The following is a 16717-nucleotide window of genomic DNA, read 5'->3' on the forward strand; positions in this document are numbered from 1 at the left end:
GTAGATAGAAATGACTGGCTATATTTCGTGCATATGGCATATTTGGTCAAAGGAGAACTGAAACCGACTCAGCCTCCTGCTTGACACCAATCTAGCGAATTCAAAACAACCCCAATGGGATTCATAGTTCAAATAAACTAATTACGATTCAGTGAGTTTCTCTAAAGACGTCTGCTCTACCACATGAGCTGTGTGACTACAAAAGGCATAAGTGTCTGAATTAGGCTAAGTAGCGAGGCCTAAACAGAACTGAGAAAGACCATCAATGGCTCTTTGTATCATCCATTTATCCTAATCTCAGTTACCAAGAAGTAAAACTGTCCACGTGAGATTAGTTTCTCCAAATCCTCAGTGGTAATGGCGGGAAAACATTAGTGGATTCATCTTAATGAATGTTCTGTCGGATGAGGGTTGCGTAAGAGCCCATCTGTTCACTCAGTGGTTTTCCTCGTCACGTCTGCCCTCCATTCATCACGTTACTTACTGTATGTCCTCTCTAGCCAAGGCCAGAGATGTCTAAAGGGTCCATCACATCACTGCAGGCCAACTGACTTCAGCTGAGTCACATTCTTTCATTCCACTTAAGACTAAATACTCCATTACTTAAAGATGGCTCAGAAAGATGGCTCTGAGGTTCATAACGTGTTAGTATTGGGGTGACAGAGATCCCTACAAAGAACCACTTCATATTCAAACAATTCCCTGCATGGACCACACGCACTAAACATGTGTTGACCATCAGCCATTTTGGGTAAAAAAAAAAACATTATCATTCATGCACAGGACTCAACTACTGAGATATCTAATCCTGCATTTGCCTTTACCTGGCTGTACTGTTTGTTGATATAGAGAAGTTAATGTGTGTGTGTGTGGGAGTAATTTCATAGTGAACTAACTAAATAATAGGCTTTTATTTCCCTCACCACAAAGTGGCAGTGTGGTGGTCTGTGTGTTTACTACTATCCCATCACCACACCCACCATATGTATCAATCTTCTTACTTGTAATAAGTAGAGGATATATATTTTAAAAAGGTAGAGATTTGCAGTCTCATCAGGTAGCTAGCGTAAGTCCTACTCTGGGGTTGAGTAGTTTGTAAACAACCTGCAAATAACAAGACCAATAAGATGAGTGGTCTTATGGGACACACTGCTGTCCACTAGTGTTTTCAAAGGACAGAAATAAAACATTTGGCCTTGTGTTTACTCTCTGGACAGCTTTCAGGCCCTCAAGTCCAGACTTAACTCTTTATTTGAAACAAAGTAGTTAAGTATAAATCTGACCTTATAACTTTTTCACTCCAGACTTAGCCCATCTCTTTATGTGATAACGCAAAGTAATTACATTCAAGTTTAAATCAAACAACCTTGAACATTTTAAAAACCAAACAACCTTAATCAAATCACATTTACCACAATAGGAGAAATTAGTAAATGGCAAGCATCCCGTCACTGAATCTACAAAATGTATCTTTACTCGATCAAGTGAGTGGGATGAATCCCTGCCTTCCACTAAGAAAGCATTGGCCACTGTTCTTGGCCTGAAGTCTCCAGGCACAGCAGAGCCATCCATCCTGAGGACTGTCTGAAGGGCTCTCTTCTAATGAAGGACTCTTCTAATGAAGGTTGCTGAGCCAAACAGCATACATGCCCAATGTTTAATCAATACCGTAGAGAAACTGAGGTGGGAGTCAAAGTGAGAGGGGGAAGGAGTCTCTGTCAGACTGTATTGTACTGCAGTAGTTTCCAAAATGGTTTGGTTATTGTACCACCAAGTAGTACCCCCTCATGTGCATTTCACCAGTAGGCCTATGGTCTCATGAGTCTTCTCAAGTACCCCCTGTGGATAGGTTGAGTATGCCCAGAAGTCCTAGTACCCCTGGTTGGGAACCACTGTTGTACTGTATTTATATATATTTATATATTTCACCCAGTTTTTGCAGGTTTTCGTTCTCAAAATGGGATATTCGAAGTCCATAACAATGCTTAAACCATATTCTTTGTTGTTTTGTAGTTACCCTTTAATTCAGGTGTGCACCAGCCAGACAGTTGTGTTTAGCCAGCAGTGTTTCTGTAGCACACTTGTGTGGGAATTTTCAAAAGAAAATGGTCACTGGATTGACGCAAATAATTATGATTATGCCAGGTAGACATAGGCTACTTTGTAGTTACCTTTTAATTGCCTTTCAATCTGCCTGAAAACTGTTATCATTAGCATCGCTAACAGCTACACACATCAGGGCTCGACATTCAGGTAAATTTGCCAGTGCCACACCGGGCCAGTGCCAACTGAAAGCTACTGGCTCGAATGAAAAAAATACTGGCCCGGGTCAAGAGCTGACAGGAAAGCAAATTATGCTTTCATTGTTTTAAGAATATATTACCTTTCATTTACAGGCTGAGCAAGTAGCCTTTACAGGGTCAAATTCAAGGACATTTCCAAACACTTAATTGTATTTTTGTTGTAATAGTCTACAGAAAAAACACCCTTCAATTGAAATGGCGGGAAGTAAATGAAAGTGCCTTCATCTCTCATTAAAACGGATCAGAAATGAAATCATGGAATAATTATATTGGAGCAGTAGAACTTCTAAATCAGCTACCACAACTTCAAATGACTTTTCAAAAGACCAAATAGCCAAGAGGAAATGTATGATTTTGAAGGTACACCATTCCATGATGACTGAATTGTACATCGCAAATATTCAACCAAGACTTATAACTTTTTAAATACCTGGTTTGCACACCCATTCTTGCCTCATAACTTGGAACATCTTTCCTACTGCTGTAGTTCTTCATTGAGTTGCTCAATTATATAGCCTAGGTTAAAAATAGCATTATTGCAATATTTCTTTCACTGGCCCAAGTGGCCCACTGATGGGGATGATCGACCTCCCCTGTAAGTCGATCTCTGATGCTTCATACAGTTGGGTTAATTTTTGGTCAATTTCACATAACTGTTTGAATAAAACATGATAAAGAGAGCAAATTGTGATCCTAAAACGAACATGACGAGGTAAAAAAAATGTTTACTGGCACCCTTGCGACCAAATAAAAATGTGTGTTGCACTGCCAAGTCAAACAGTTGCAAATGCGACTGTTTTAGTTGCAGTACTGAACCCTGGTACAGAATATGAGAGCTGGCCAACAGTGTCAAATTCATTTGATCTATTCTCTCGTTATGAGAGAAACCCGGTTTACATTTGTCCTACTATCCAAACTGCTTATGGGGTTTGTTTGAATTTCAAGATGAATACTAATTCTTACAGGCTTTTCAGTAGTTCAGGCTACTCTAACTCTAAGAACAGGACAACCAGTTTGAATTGAATAGCCCTAAACCTAAGCAGCAGGGGCATACAGCCATTGAAGGGTTGGTAAGCTTGTTCTCTGACACAGTACCTCTATCTTCACCTAATATCTTTCGCAATGTCTATGATCTCCAAAAGGCTTCACTCATTTGAGGGAACTAATTATGTGATGAAATGTGTGCCGATCACAGATAAGAGGGAATCGGTTCCACATAAGGAATTACTGTATTACAGTATTCTGCATGGCATCACTGAACATATTTGCTTAAGTGTTGTTCTCCCATTTTGAGTTTTAGCTCCTGGCCAGATGATCAGACCGTGTCTGTGTAATACTAAGTGTATTATACTACATGAATGGAGAATTCTTGAGAAATTCAGTCTCAAGCTTCAAAAAGCCCAGAAACACATTCACCAGCGAGCACACAAAGGAATACAGAGGTTTGAGCTGGCTCTTCACTGGTGGACTAGTAGAAGAATTCTGTGCCCCATTTTAAATTCAGTGTGCCATGAGTATCACCCAATATTATAAAGGGAACTGTCCACCCAGCTGACATTCAGACAGTGCCTGTAGGGGCTGGGAGCTTTACTGTGAACTGATACAGAAGACTGGATGAGGAGAGAGGTAATTCACGTACTTGTATAAAAGTGATAATGCCCTCAAAGCCATTGTTTGGAGGACATATTGGCACGGTCTTCCTGCCCTCGACATCGTCTCGGGCCTAACAACAGCCATGCCAATATATCATCCAAAGATTGGCAAATCTCTGGCATGATCAGTTAATTAGAGAAGGCAGGCAGAGGAGACAATGGGGAGTCAGGGACACAGGGACAATTAGAACGGTTCCTCTCAAGTTAATCTGGCACAAGTTATTATTTGAAAAGTAAAACAAATTGTAATCAAATTCAGCAAATCACACACTATATTTTGAAGCGAATTTGAACAGAAATCAACCCAAGTGAATCTGGAGACAGGGTTTTGAAGGAATGGAGAGTTTGGGGGGGAGGTATGGTACTCACGGTTGGGAATGGGCTGTCTCATAGCGCTCAAATGCGTGGCCCAGGTCGTGTTTGTTGTTCATGTAGCACTGCGTGCACAAGTCGTAGTCAAAGCACACCTTGCACTTCCAGCGCATCCCCATGATGCCATGCTTCTTGCAGCTGTCACAGATGATGTTGGAGTGGCGCACACCTGCGACAGAGAAAAGGGGAGAGAGAGTGAGAAAGTCAGAGCGAGGTTGAAGGAGGTTAAGACAAGCCAGTTCAGAATTAGTTCACAGTACAGCAAATGAGAAGAGTTAACTGATGACAGAGATGACGAGAGATGCAAATCTTCCTTCCCCTTCTCACTCTCCTCCTCTGCTTTCGCTACATTAATTGAAGCCTTATTGACTTCTGAGGCAGAACAATTCTGTTTTAATGGGGAAAATGCAGATGAATCCTGCATTAGCACTTGGCATTCAATTCTAATACAGCCGATTCTAAAACAGGGCTGTATTGCCTGTTTCCTGCTTGAGTCGAGAGAAACGGAGATGGAGAGAGATGCCCTTTGCTCTGCGATGCTGAGTAAACATGAGCTTGAGGAACCTTGCTTGAGTCACAAAGATGAGACCAATACCTAAAAATAACAAATGATATACAAACAATACATTAGATACAGTGCATTTGGAAAGAATTCAGACCCCTTCCCCTTTTCCACATTTTGTTACGTTACAGCCTTATTCTAAAAATTATTACATTCGGTTTTTTTTCATTCATCAATCTACATACAATACCCCATAATGACAAAGAGAAAGGTTTAGACATTTTTGCACATTCATAAAAAAACTGAAATACCCTATTTACGTAAGTATTCAGACATTTTCTATGATACTCCAAATTGAGCTCAGGTGCATCCTGTTTTCTGTTTTTATATGTGTTCCCCTATTCCTACCACCCCTCCCCTAATTGGAGTAAACCAATGGACAACAACACTTAGGCTTCTACTTCCAGCTTAGTCATACTATATACATTTTACGGACACAATGTATTTGACAATAGTTCACTTTTTTTTTCATTTTGATCCCCTCTGTCAGCTACCCTCAACCCCTCCCATCTATCGCTGAAGACCATCCAGATTTGATTTCTATTTGCAATATATTTTTAACTGGGCTGTTTCACAAAAGTTCTGAACCTATAAACATTTTACGGACCAGTATATTTTACATTAGTTATCTTGTTGTTTTTAGTCTCCCCCTTCAGCTCCACTCAACCCTTCCCATCTATCTCTTAACACCATCCAGTTTTGATTTCCATTTGCAATATATTTTTCTAATCTGCTATGATGTTTCACACAAGTTCTGAACCTTTCTATTCTCATAGTTTCTACAGATTGTAAATTAAAGATTTTTTTTTTCTAAAAGTATTATATTATTGATCGATTGACTATAAACTTTTAAAATCACCCAGCAGTGCGATTTACAGAGTTAGCTCCAGGTAAATGTTGCAATTCTTCAGCCATTCCTGAACCTGCGACCAAAAGCGATATCTCTTCGCAGCAAATATTTATACACACACAGTTGAAGTCGGAAGTTTACATACACTGGAGTCATTAAAACGTGTTTTTCAACCACTCCACAAATTTCTTGTAAACAAACTATAGTTTTGGCAAGTTGGTTAGGACATCTACTTTGTGCACGACACAAGTAATTTTTCCAGCAATTGTTTACAGACAGATTATTTCAATTGTCATTCACTGTATCACAATTCCAGTGGGTCAAAAGTTTACATACACTAAGTTGACTGTGCCTTTAATCAGCTTGGAAAATCCCAGAAAATTATGTCATGGCTTTAAGAAGCTTCTGATAGGCTAATTGACATAATTTGAGTCAATTGGAGGAATACCTGTGGATGTATTTCAAGACCTACCTTCAAATTCAGTGCCTATTTTCTTGACATCATGGGAAAATCAAAAGAAATCAACCAAGACCTCAGAACAAAAATTGCAGACCTCCACAAGTCTGGTTCATTCTTGGGAACAATTTCCAAACGACTGAAGGTACCACGTTCAACTGTACAAACAGTAGTACGCAAGTATAAACACCATGGGACCACGGAGCCGTCATACCGCTCAGGAAGGAGACGCGTTCTGTCTCCTAGAGATGAACGTATTTTGGTGCGAAATGTGCAAATCAATCCCAGAACAACAGCAAAGGACCTTGTGAAGAATGCTGGAGGAAACAAGTACAAAAGTATCTATATCCACAGTAAAACAAGTCCTATATCGACAAAATTAAAGGCCGGAAGCCACTGCTCCAAAACCGCTCCAAAACCAAGGAACTGCTCCAAAACCAAGGAAGAAGCCCCTGCTCCAAAACCACCATAAAAAAAGCCAAAGCAACATGTAAAGGTGTTGGTCCCATGTTTCATGAGCTGAAAAAAAATATTCAAGAAATGTTCCATACACACAAAAAGCGTATTTCTCTCAAATATTGTACACAAATGTGTTTATACCCGTTAGTAAGCATTTCTCCTTTGCCAAGATAATCCAGCCACGGGACAGGTGTGGCATATCAAGAAGCTGATTAAACAGCATGATCATTACACAGGTTTTGGAGAATTTGTCAGTACGTCCAACCGGCCTCAGAACCGCAGACCACGTGTAATCACGCCAGCCCAGGACCTCCACATCCGGCTTCTTCACCTGCGGGATCGTCTGAGACCAGCCACCTGGACAGCTGATGAAACTGTGGGTTTGCACAATCTATGAATTTCTGCACAAACTGTCAAAAACCCTCTCAGGAAAGTTCATCTGCATGCTCATCGCCTCACCAGGGTCTTGACCTGACTGCAGTTTGGCATCATAACTGACTTCAGTGAGCAAATGCTCACCTTCGATGGACACTGGCACGCTGGAGAAGTGTGCTCTTCATGGATGAATCCTAGGTTCAACTGTACCGGGCAGATGGCGTCGTGTGGGTGAGTGGTTTGCTGACGTCAATGATGTGAACAGAGTGCCCCATGGTGGCGGTGGGTTTATGATATGGACATGCATAAGCTACGGACAATGAACAAAATGGCATTTTATCAATGGCAATTTGAGTGCACAGGGATACCTTGACGAGATCCTGTGGCCCATTGTCGTGCTATTCATCTGCTTCCATCACCTTATATTTCAGCATGATAATGCACGGCCCCATGGAGCAAGGATCTGTACACAATTTCTGGAAGGTGAAAATGTCCCAGTTTTTCCATGGCCTGCATACTCACCAGACATGTCACCCATTGAGCATGTTCGGGATGCTCTGGATCGATGTATAAGACAGCATGTTCCAGTTCACACCAATATCCAGCAAATTCACACAACCATTGAAGAGGAGTGGGACAACATTCCACAGGCCATAATCAACAGATCAACTCTATGCAAAGGAGATGTCGCGCTGCATGAGGCAAATGGTGGTCAGACCAGAAACGGACTGTTTTTTTTATCCATGCCCCAACCTTAAAAAAAAAGTTATCTGTGACCAAGGGATGCATCTGTATTCCCAGTCATGTGAAATCAATAAATTAGGCCTAATGAATTTATTTCAATTGACAGATTTCCTTATATGAACATTAACTCCGTACAGTCTTTGAAATTCTTGCAAGTTGCGTATATATTTTTGCTCAGTGTATTTTTACCCATCTACCAGTAGATGCCCTTCTTTGTGAGTCCATGCAACTTATTATGTGACTTGTTAAGCACATTTTTACTCCTGAACTTATCTAAGCTTGCCATAACAAAGAGGTTGAATAATTATTAACGCAAGACATTCCAGCTTTTCATTTTTTATTAATTTGTAAAAATTTCACAAAACATAAATCCACTTTGACATTATGGAGTGTGTAGGCCAGTGACACAAAAAAATGCAATTTAATCCATTTTAAATGCAGGCTGTAACACAGCAAAATGAGGAAAAAGTCAAGGGGTGGGAATACTTTCTGAAGGCACTGTACAGTATATACACCGCATTCAGAAAGCATTCAGACCCCTTGACTTTTCCACATTTTGCGATGTTACAGCCTTATTTTAAAATGTATTATACAATTTTCCCCCCTCATCAATCTTCACACAATACCCCATAATGACAGAGCAAAAACAGGTTTTTAGACATTTCTGCAAATGTATAAAAAATAGATTAAAAAAACAGAAATATCACATTTACATAAGTATTCAGGCCCTTTACTCAGTACTTTGTTGAAGCACCTTTGGCAGCGATTACAGCCTCAAGTCTTCTAGGGTATAACGCTACAAGCTTGACACACCTGTATTTGGGGAGTTTCTCCCAATCTTTTCTGCAGATCCTCTCAAGCTCTGTCAGGTTGGATGGGGAGTGCTGCTGCACAGCTATTTTCAGGTGTTCCATCGGGTTCAAGTCCAGGCTCTGGCTGGGCCCCTCAAAGACATTCAGAGACTTGTCCCAAAGCCACACCTGCATTGTCTTGGCTGTTTGCTTAGGGTCGTTGTCCTGTTGAAAGGTGAAGCTTCGCCCCAGTCCGAGGTCCTGAGCGCTCTGGAGCAGGCTTTCATCAATGATCTCTCTGTACTTTGCTTAGCTAATCTTTCCCTCAATCCTGACTAGTCTCCCAGTTCCTGCCGCTGAAAAACATCCCCACAGCACAATGCTGCCACCACCATGCTTCACCGTAGGGATGGTGCCAGGTTTCCTCCAGACATGACGCTTGGCATTCAGGCCAAAGAGTTCAATGTTAGTTTCATCAGACCAGAGAATCTTGTTTCTCATGGTCAGAGCCTTTTAGGTGCCTTTTGGCAAACTCCTGATTGGCATACCTCCATGACCAAGGCCCTTCTCCACCGATTGCTCAAATTGGCCGGGCGGCCAGCTCTAGAAAGAGTCTTGGTGGTTCCAAACTTCTCCCATTTAAGAATGGAGGCCACTCTGTTCTTGGGGACCTTCAATGCTGCAGACATTTTTTGGTACCCTTCCCCAGATCTGTACCTCGACACAATCCTGTCTCGGAGCTCTACAGACAATTCCTTTGACTTCATAGCATGGTTTTTGCTCTGACATTCACTGTCAACTGTGGGAACTTATATAGACAGGTGTGTGCCTTTCCAAATCATGTCCAATCAATTGAATTTACCACAGGTGGACTCCAATCAAGGATGATCAATGGAAACAGGATGCACCTGAGCTCAATTTCGATTCTTATAGCAAAGCGTATAGCAAACACTTATTTGTTTTTTATTTTTAATACATACATCCAACCGTCTGACCCATTTTCACTTTGTCAATATGGGATATTGTGTGTAGATTGATGAGGTAAACAATTTCATAATTTTTAGAGTAAGGCTGTAATGTAACAAAATGTGAAGGGGTCTGAAAACTTTATGAATTCACTGTAAGTACATTGTCTATATGTGTGTAAACAGCTGAGGTGGGGTGCTATGCTCACCGATCTGGGCATTGTCGTAGAGCAGCAGGTCGTAGGAGCCTTGGTATCCTGTGCGGTAGTTGGTGCGCGTGCCGCTGTCCCACTGTACCACCACCGTCTTATCGGGCGTGGTGGTGCTGCCTTGCCGCCCGATCTCCACCACTGTGCCCAAGTGACCCTCACTGTCATCCTGGTTCCCCCACTTCCAGTCCAGACCGCGCACCACGCGCATGCCCACCTCCATGCTGCGTCTCGGGCCAGCCGGGCCCGAGGGCCACGGCCTGGTGGGGTCGCTTCCGCTGCTGCTGTTGTTGCGCCTCCGGGGCCTGTGAAGGGCAGGACGGACCCGCACAGAGGGCAGGGAGGGCACCACGGGTAGCACCAGGGGCTCCGGGACCAGATCAGGGGTGACTGACGGGAGAAGGAGAGAGAAAGAAAAAGATATCTAATCAATTGGGGCGCTGTCTACGAGCAGAGATGTGAATGAAAACCGGCATTTGAGTTTTCATTTTGTGACAAATAGTTATTGCAGCCAAGCATCTTTTTCTGTAAACAGGCTAGCTCAGATTGGCCATTCACTGGCACTTCTTCATTGGTAAACAATTTCATGATCTTGACCATTTTTTAAAACGAAGTCAGCCTAAGCCCTAAAACAATGGTCTCAATCATAGAATTAGGAATTAGAACACTAGAATGGACATGGACCGTCTTATGATGGGATAAATGTCAGCCATGTTTGTCAGGGAATTGGTAAACCATGGTTTGCCAGTGCTGTGATAAGATCATAGAAATAGAATGGGCTTGGAACCTCTAACCCTGGCAATTTGACTGGTAAACTCATGGGTACACTCGCCTGGTATTGTGATGCAATCATTTCCATGGTAATGTTGAATGTTCATTCAAATTATGCAATGGAATGTAATTTTTTTGTAATGTCAGTTGAGTTGATTCAACAAATCACATTCCAGATTGATGGGTACACTTCCTGCTTTTACATCTGACTTTTCTTCTAGGTAAAAAAAAACCAAAAGGTTAAGACAATGTAATAATTCCATGGAAAAGCGTTCTAAATAAACAAATTAATGGGACCAGTGCCATTGATAACTATTAGCGCCGCTGGTCCCATGAATTGCAAAGAGTTATGGGAAATTATAAACACGTTGTCTTAACCTTGTAATCTTTAACCTAGATGTTGTTGTCTACGGGTACACTAGCAACGACCTCCAGTCCACCCATTATACCATCTTTTTTTTGTTGGTAGTTTTTACCCCTTTTTCCTCCCCAATTTCATGATATCCAATTGGTAGTTACAATCTTGTCCCATCGCTGCAACTCCCGTACGGACTCGTGAGAGGCGAAGGTCGAGAGCCATGCATCCTCTGAAAAATGACCCCGCACTGCTACCGTGCCCGCCACAAGAAGTCGCTAAAGCGCAATGGGACAAGGACATCTCGGCCGGCCAAACCCTCCCCTAACCCGGACGACGCTGGGCCAATTGTGCGCCACCTCATGGGTCTCCCGGGTCTGTACTGATGCAGTGCCTCAGACCGCTGCGCCACTCAGGAGGCCATCCATTATGCCATCATTGACTTGAATTCCTGTCTATTTCTATTGATAAGATAGTGAAAAATAATGAATTAAGAATATGGTTGTGTTAGTAAGTTCATTTTGGAGTGCCAGATTGCTCTCAGAGTGCGCTCTGGGTATTCGTAAATTCAGAGCATTGTCAGATTGTCTGTTTTTAAATTCAGAGCGTTTCGTTCTCGGAACATTCAGAGCGCACACTGGACGCTCTCGGAGGAGTAAGGTTGATCCAAGCATTCTGACCTCACAACGGCAGTCCAGCACCTGAGCTAACTGGTTAACGTTGGCTAGCTACTTCCAGACACAAATGAAAAAACAACTCACTGACCATTTTACTCACCCTTGCAGAGCTGGTTAGGCTGTTTTCATGTTATCCTGTGCTGCTGGCAACAATTTAATGATATTTTTTTGCTGACGTTTACCGACACTGGCCATATTCAACAGGTGTTGAACGTTCATAAATTCATTAGTTATTCTGTGCTCTGGCACACTCAGATGAGAGCGCTCTGAAATTGGAGTAGATGGCCGAGTGAATTCACGAAACGCACCTTTAATCTGCACTCTGTTAGCTAGTTAGCTAGCCAGACAGTTTTAGAGTTATGATTCCATCATTTTTTTCTAATTAACTGCCAATGTGCTAACACTACATTCAAACAATGCAGTCAATCCACAGCCATTTATTGGCTGAAATCAGTTGATTGGACTTTGACAAGTTGTAAATGCAACAAGTACTGATATTGTATCATATACTAGCTTTTCAAGAAAACAAAAATGTTGAAATGTATGGTCTTTTTACATATATTTTAGAGGCTATATATACACAGTACCAGTCAAAGGTTTGGGCACACCTAGTCATTCAAGGGTTTTTCTTTATTTTGACTATTTTCTACATTGTATAAATAGTAGTGAAGACATCTAAACTATGAAATAACACAAATGGAATCATGTAGTAACCAAAAATGTGTTAAACAAATCAAAATATATTTGATATGAGATTCTTCAAAGTAGACAGCTTTGCACACTCTTGGCATTCTCTCAACCAGCTTCACCTGGAATGCTTTTCCAACCGTCCGTCTTGAGGGAGTTCCCACATATGCTGAGCACTTGTTGGCTGCTTTTCCTTCACTCTGCAGTCCAACACATATTGCTCCCCCACTAAGATCAAATTTTATGACAAATTTATGCAGAAATCCAGGTAATTCCAAAGGGTTTACATACTTTTTCTTGCCACTGTATATATCACAGAACATTTGTTTAAAACCCATATAAACCATATTTATAATTATATGACAATATTATTGGGTAACAATAATTCTATTACACATTTTCTGATAGATCACATGCCTTGCTTAAATTTTCCTGCGTAAATAAAATCAGGATTATGCCTCTCCTGCATTCATTCCAATTAAATTCGTTTGGATTTCTCCCTGACCAATATGGCTGCTATTTTCACCACATTCTGGGACGTTGACAGTTTATGACATAGCCAGGATCTCTATGGTCTCAATAATCAGAGAGCTTTACACCACTCCCAGAGATACTGTCAGTGACACTGCAGCAGCATGCATTTTGTCTCATTAACCCATGTACTGAAGCCCTGTGATTTTATCCTGTTCCTTCTTCAACATTCACTGAGCCCCATGCTGTGTGACATGGGCTGACTCATAGAGGAGCAGCTGGACATTAGACTCCCCTAACACGCTCACTGCTTTCCTCTGTACCCCTGACATGACACAGCAGCCACACAGTCATGCCCTCATCATGACACTATGGCATGTAGCATTAGTGCCCAGCAGCCACTTGAAACCCAACAAACGCAGGAAGGAAGTGCTTATTCATGTGGAGGACTGAGTTGGCAGAATGGCAGGAACTTTCACAAATAAGAGAGGTATGCCAATCAGACAGCCCACCAGTCAGACAGCCAGCCAGTCAGGCTGCATATATGGCCTACTTTAGCATAGGGGAAGGGGATGTCTAAACTATATATACAAAATAACGTGGACACCCCTTCAAATTTGTGGATTTGCTGATAGGTGTATAAAATCGAGTACACAGCCATGCAATCTACATAGACAAACATTGTCAGTAGAATGAACTTACTGAAGAGCTCAGTGACTTTCAAAGTGGCACCGTCATAGAATGCCACCTTTCCAACAAGTCAGTTCATCAAATTTCTGCCCTGCTAGAGCTTCCCCAGTTAACTGTAAGTGCTGTTATTGTGAAGTGGCAACATCAAGGAGCAACAACAGATCATCCACGAAGTGGTACGCCACACAAGCTCACAGTAGGGGACCACAGAGTGCTGAAGCGCGTAAAAAACGCCTGTCCTCAGTTGCAACACTCACTACCGAGTTCTAAACTGCCTCTGGAAGCAACGTCAGCACAAGAACTGTTCGTCGGGAGCTTAATGAAATGGGTTTCCATGGCCGAGCAGGCGCATACAAGCCTAAGATCACCACACGCAATGCCAAGCGTCAGCTGGAGTGGTGTAAAGCTCACCGCCATTGGACTCCGGAGCAGTGGAAACGTGTTCCCTGGAGTGATGAATCACGGTTTACCATCTGGCAGTCCGATGGACGAATCTAGGTTTGGCGGGTGCCAGGGGAACACTACCTGCCCGAATGCATAGTGCCAACTGTAAAGTTTGGTGGAGGAGGAATAGTGGTCTGGGGGTGTTTTTCATGGTTCGGGCTAGGCCCCTTAGTTCCAGTGAAGGGGAATCTTAACGCTACAGAATACAATGACATTCTAGACGATTCTGTGCTTCCAACTTTGTGGCAACAGTTTGGGCAAGGCCCTTTCCGCCTGACAATGCCCCCGTGCACAAAGTGAGGTCCATACAGAAACCAATTGAGATTGGTGTGGAAGAACTCTACTGGGCTGCACAGAGCCCTGACCTTAAACCCTTCGAACATCTTTGGGATGAATTGGAACGCCGACTGAGAGACAGGCCTAATCGCACAACATCAGTGCCCGGCCTCACTAATGCTCTTGTGGCTGAATGGAAGCAAGTCCCCACAGCAATGTTCCAACATCTAGTGGAAAGGCTTCCCAGAAGAGTGGAGGCTGTTATAGCAGCAAAGGGAGGATCAAGTCTATATTAATGCCCATGATTTTGGAAAGAGATGTTCGACGAGCACGTCCACATACTTTTGGTCATGTAGTGTAGTCAGTTGAATCCATTCATAACGGAATGGATTCAACCAAAATGTGTCTTCCGCTTTTAACTCAACCCCTCTGAATTAGAGAGGTCTGGGGGGCTGCCTTAATCGACGTCATCAGCACTTGGGGAGCAGTTGTTGTTGGGGGTTAACTGCCTTGCTAAAGGACAGAACGGCAGATTTTTCCACCTTGCCGGCTTGGAGATTCAAACCAGTGACCTTTTGGTTACTGGCTCAATGCTCTTAACCACTAGGAGGAATGTCTCAGTTAACCGGTTGTTGAAACACTGTCTGTCTACACAGCCACAACAAGAGGCTAAAAAGCACAGTCACCTTTTTTAAACTGCTGAGTTAACCACAGACAATTACCCTACCGTTGTTGAGGCAGGGGAGGCCTACCTCGATTGTCCCTCGGCCAACAAATGCTTGGCTTTGGTTGATTTACGTTGATCATGTTGGTGATGGCATTCCTGGATGCTGCTTCGGTCTGTGTCTACCGTACACAGGGGAATCGAGGGGGAGCTACTGCATAGATAGAGGCAGGCAGTCCAGCCGCCTGTAGATGTGGAGCACACTAGATCAGCCTGTCTCTCTGCATCCTCCTCATCTGCCTGCCTGGGCTGCCTACTGTGGGCTTGCAGCCTTTACGTAACGGCCTACAGAATTTTGTTTGTGCATTTTGTGTGAGGACAAGAAAAAAGCAGAGACGAATCCAATAAAAACCTGTCACAAATGGATCGTAAAGTGAAACACACTCAAATTTGACATTTTCCCTTGTTAAAACCAAGCATGTAGCCTAATCTACAGAAGTTCTGAACTTTTCACAGCTCTCCCTTTAATTGTCACTTCTCACTGGAAAGACTATTTAACACTCACAGCTTCCAATAACAGACAGAACCTGCAACTATTATCTACCCATGCATACAACACTACCTATGAAGCTTTATGCTTACAAACAACATTTATTCACCCTGGTTGATACAACTGACAATGTAGACCAAATGCATTTTTTGTTGGTGCCTAATTTAGTCTTAATCCCATGATAAGTATTCAGATACTTGGTTTAGTGTAGGCCTAAATCCATCTTAATCCAGCAGCAATAGGCCGAACAAAATTATTATACTACTTTTGAGATTATATTTGTATGTTTACAGAGATTACTGTGTCATTTGTGTGTTAAAGGTATCTGCTTAAGCGTGAAAACATACGCAGTGGGGGGGGGGAATCAGAGAGAGAACAAGCAGGCTGCTCATACTCTCTTTCTCCAGCCCTAAAATCACAGTTTAACCTGCCTTCACTGGATTAATAACTCTGGCCAGTCATCTGACACTGTGTTTAAGGGGAGCCTCCGGGTGAGTATCGATAGTCTAAAGTAGCTTCCTATCCTTGGTTCCTCTTCTCCATTTGCTCTGATCTACCGGTGAGATGAAAACAATACATTAGAAATCCTAGCAGTTCTTTCAGATCACCCTTGATACAGGAAAATAAACTAGGATAAAGAGATTGTCTAGGCCAGTTGTTTTCTACTGCAGGTGGTCCGAATGTTTTTAACATATGTTTCTCCCAAAAAGAATAGGCCTCACAGTTGAGACATGGGAGTATTAGGCTAATGGAATTATAAGCAAATGTACATTACTTTTCACAATGCAAATAGTTTATAACAATATTAAAACCTTTAATCTGTTACAGTATATTCACTGATAAATTTGACTGGTTGTCCTAAAGAGATTGACAGTGATTTGTTGGTCCCTGGAACAGAAAAGGTTGGGATAATTGAAATGACTGAGATGCACCCTTTGGATGGAGAGATCTATGGAGATTAGGGAAAGGAGACATTTGCCTACCAATCTCCCTCCATGCTTGTGCCTCTTGATCAGGCAGGGATTTCACCATCTTGCCAGAGCATACTGATATCTATATCAGAATTCAAATTGGATTAGGAATGACTGTGCCAAGTACACTCCCAGCATGGATGAATCTGGGGGTGACTACCTACACAACAAGCCCTTATCCTGGCTTTAGAAGAACACTGTTCCACAGTGGGAGCTTAGCTCAACCCAGTAGGATACAGTGGCTAGTTGGCTGACATCGGACCAAAGAAGAAAAACTGGGAATCGATATTCACAATCAATGGGTTACATTTGTGGCATGCTAAACGGATCTTCCCACAAAGGTGTACAGCAGACTTCTGGGTGGACCACGTTTAGAACCTAATCAATAAATCAACATGAAAAGGAGTAGGGCAGCCATAAAG

At 42.4% G+C, this 16717-nt stretch overlaps 1 protein-coding gene across 6 annotated transcripts in view; it reads right to left on the reverse strand.

The window, feature by feature from the left end:
• Window positions 1–16717, reverse strand: part of LOC110492229 (E3 ubiquitin-protein ligase MIB2) — a 70720-nt gene that overhangs the window by 39391 nt on the left and 14612 nt on the right. For all 6 annotated transcript variants that reach the window (XM_021566366.3, XM_090203315.1, XM_036947199.2 and 3 more), the window contains exons 2-3: window positions 9740–10129; window positions 4325–4496 (exon numbers count right to left, since the gene is read on the reverse strand). In XM_021566366.3, the coding sequence (XP_021422041.2) occupies window positions 4325–4496; window positions 9740–9962 (395 nt within the window). In that variant the 5' untranslated portion in view covers window positions 9963–10129. The remainder of the gene's footprint in view (window positions 1–4324; window positions 4497–9739; window positions 10130–16717) is intronic.

This window comes from Oncorhynchus mykiss, chromosome 16, assembly GCF_057628025.1.
Source record: "Oncorhynchus mykiss isolate SJ-2025 chromosome 16, ASM5762802v1, whole genome shotgun sequence".
Taxonomy (NCBI): domain Eukaryota; kingdom Metazoa; phylum Chordata; class Actinopteri; order Salmoniformes; family Salmonidae; genus Oncorhynchus; species Oncorhynchus mykiss.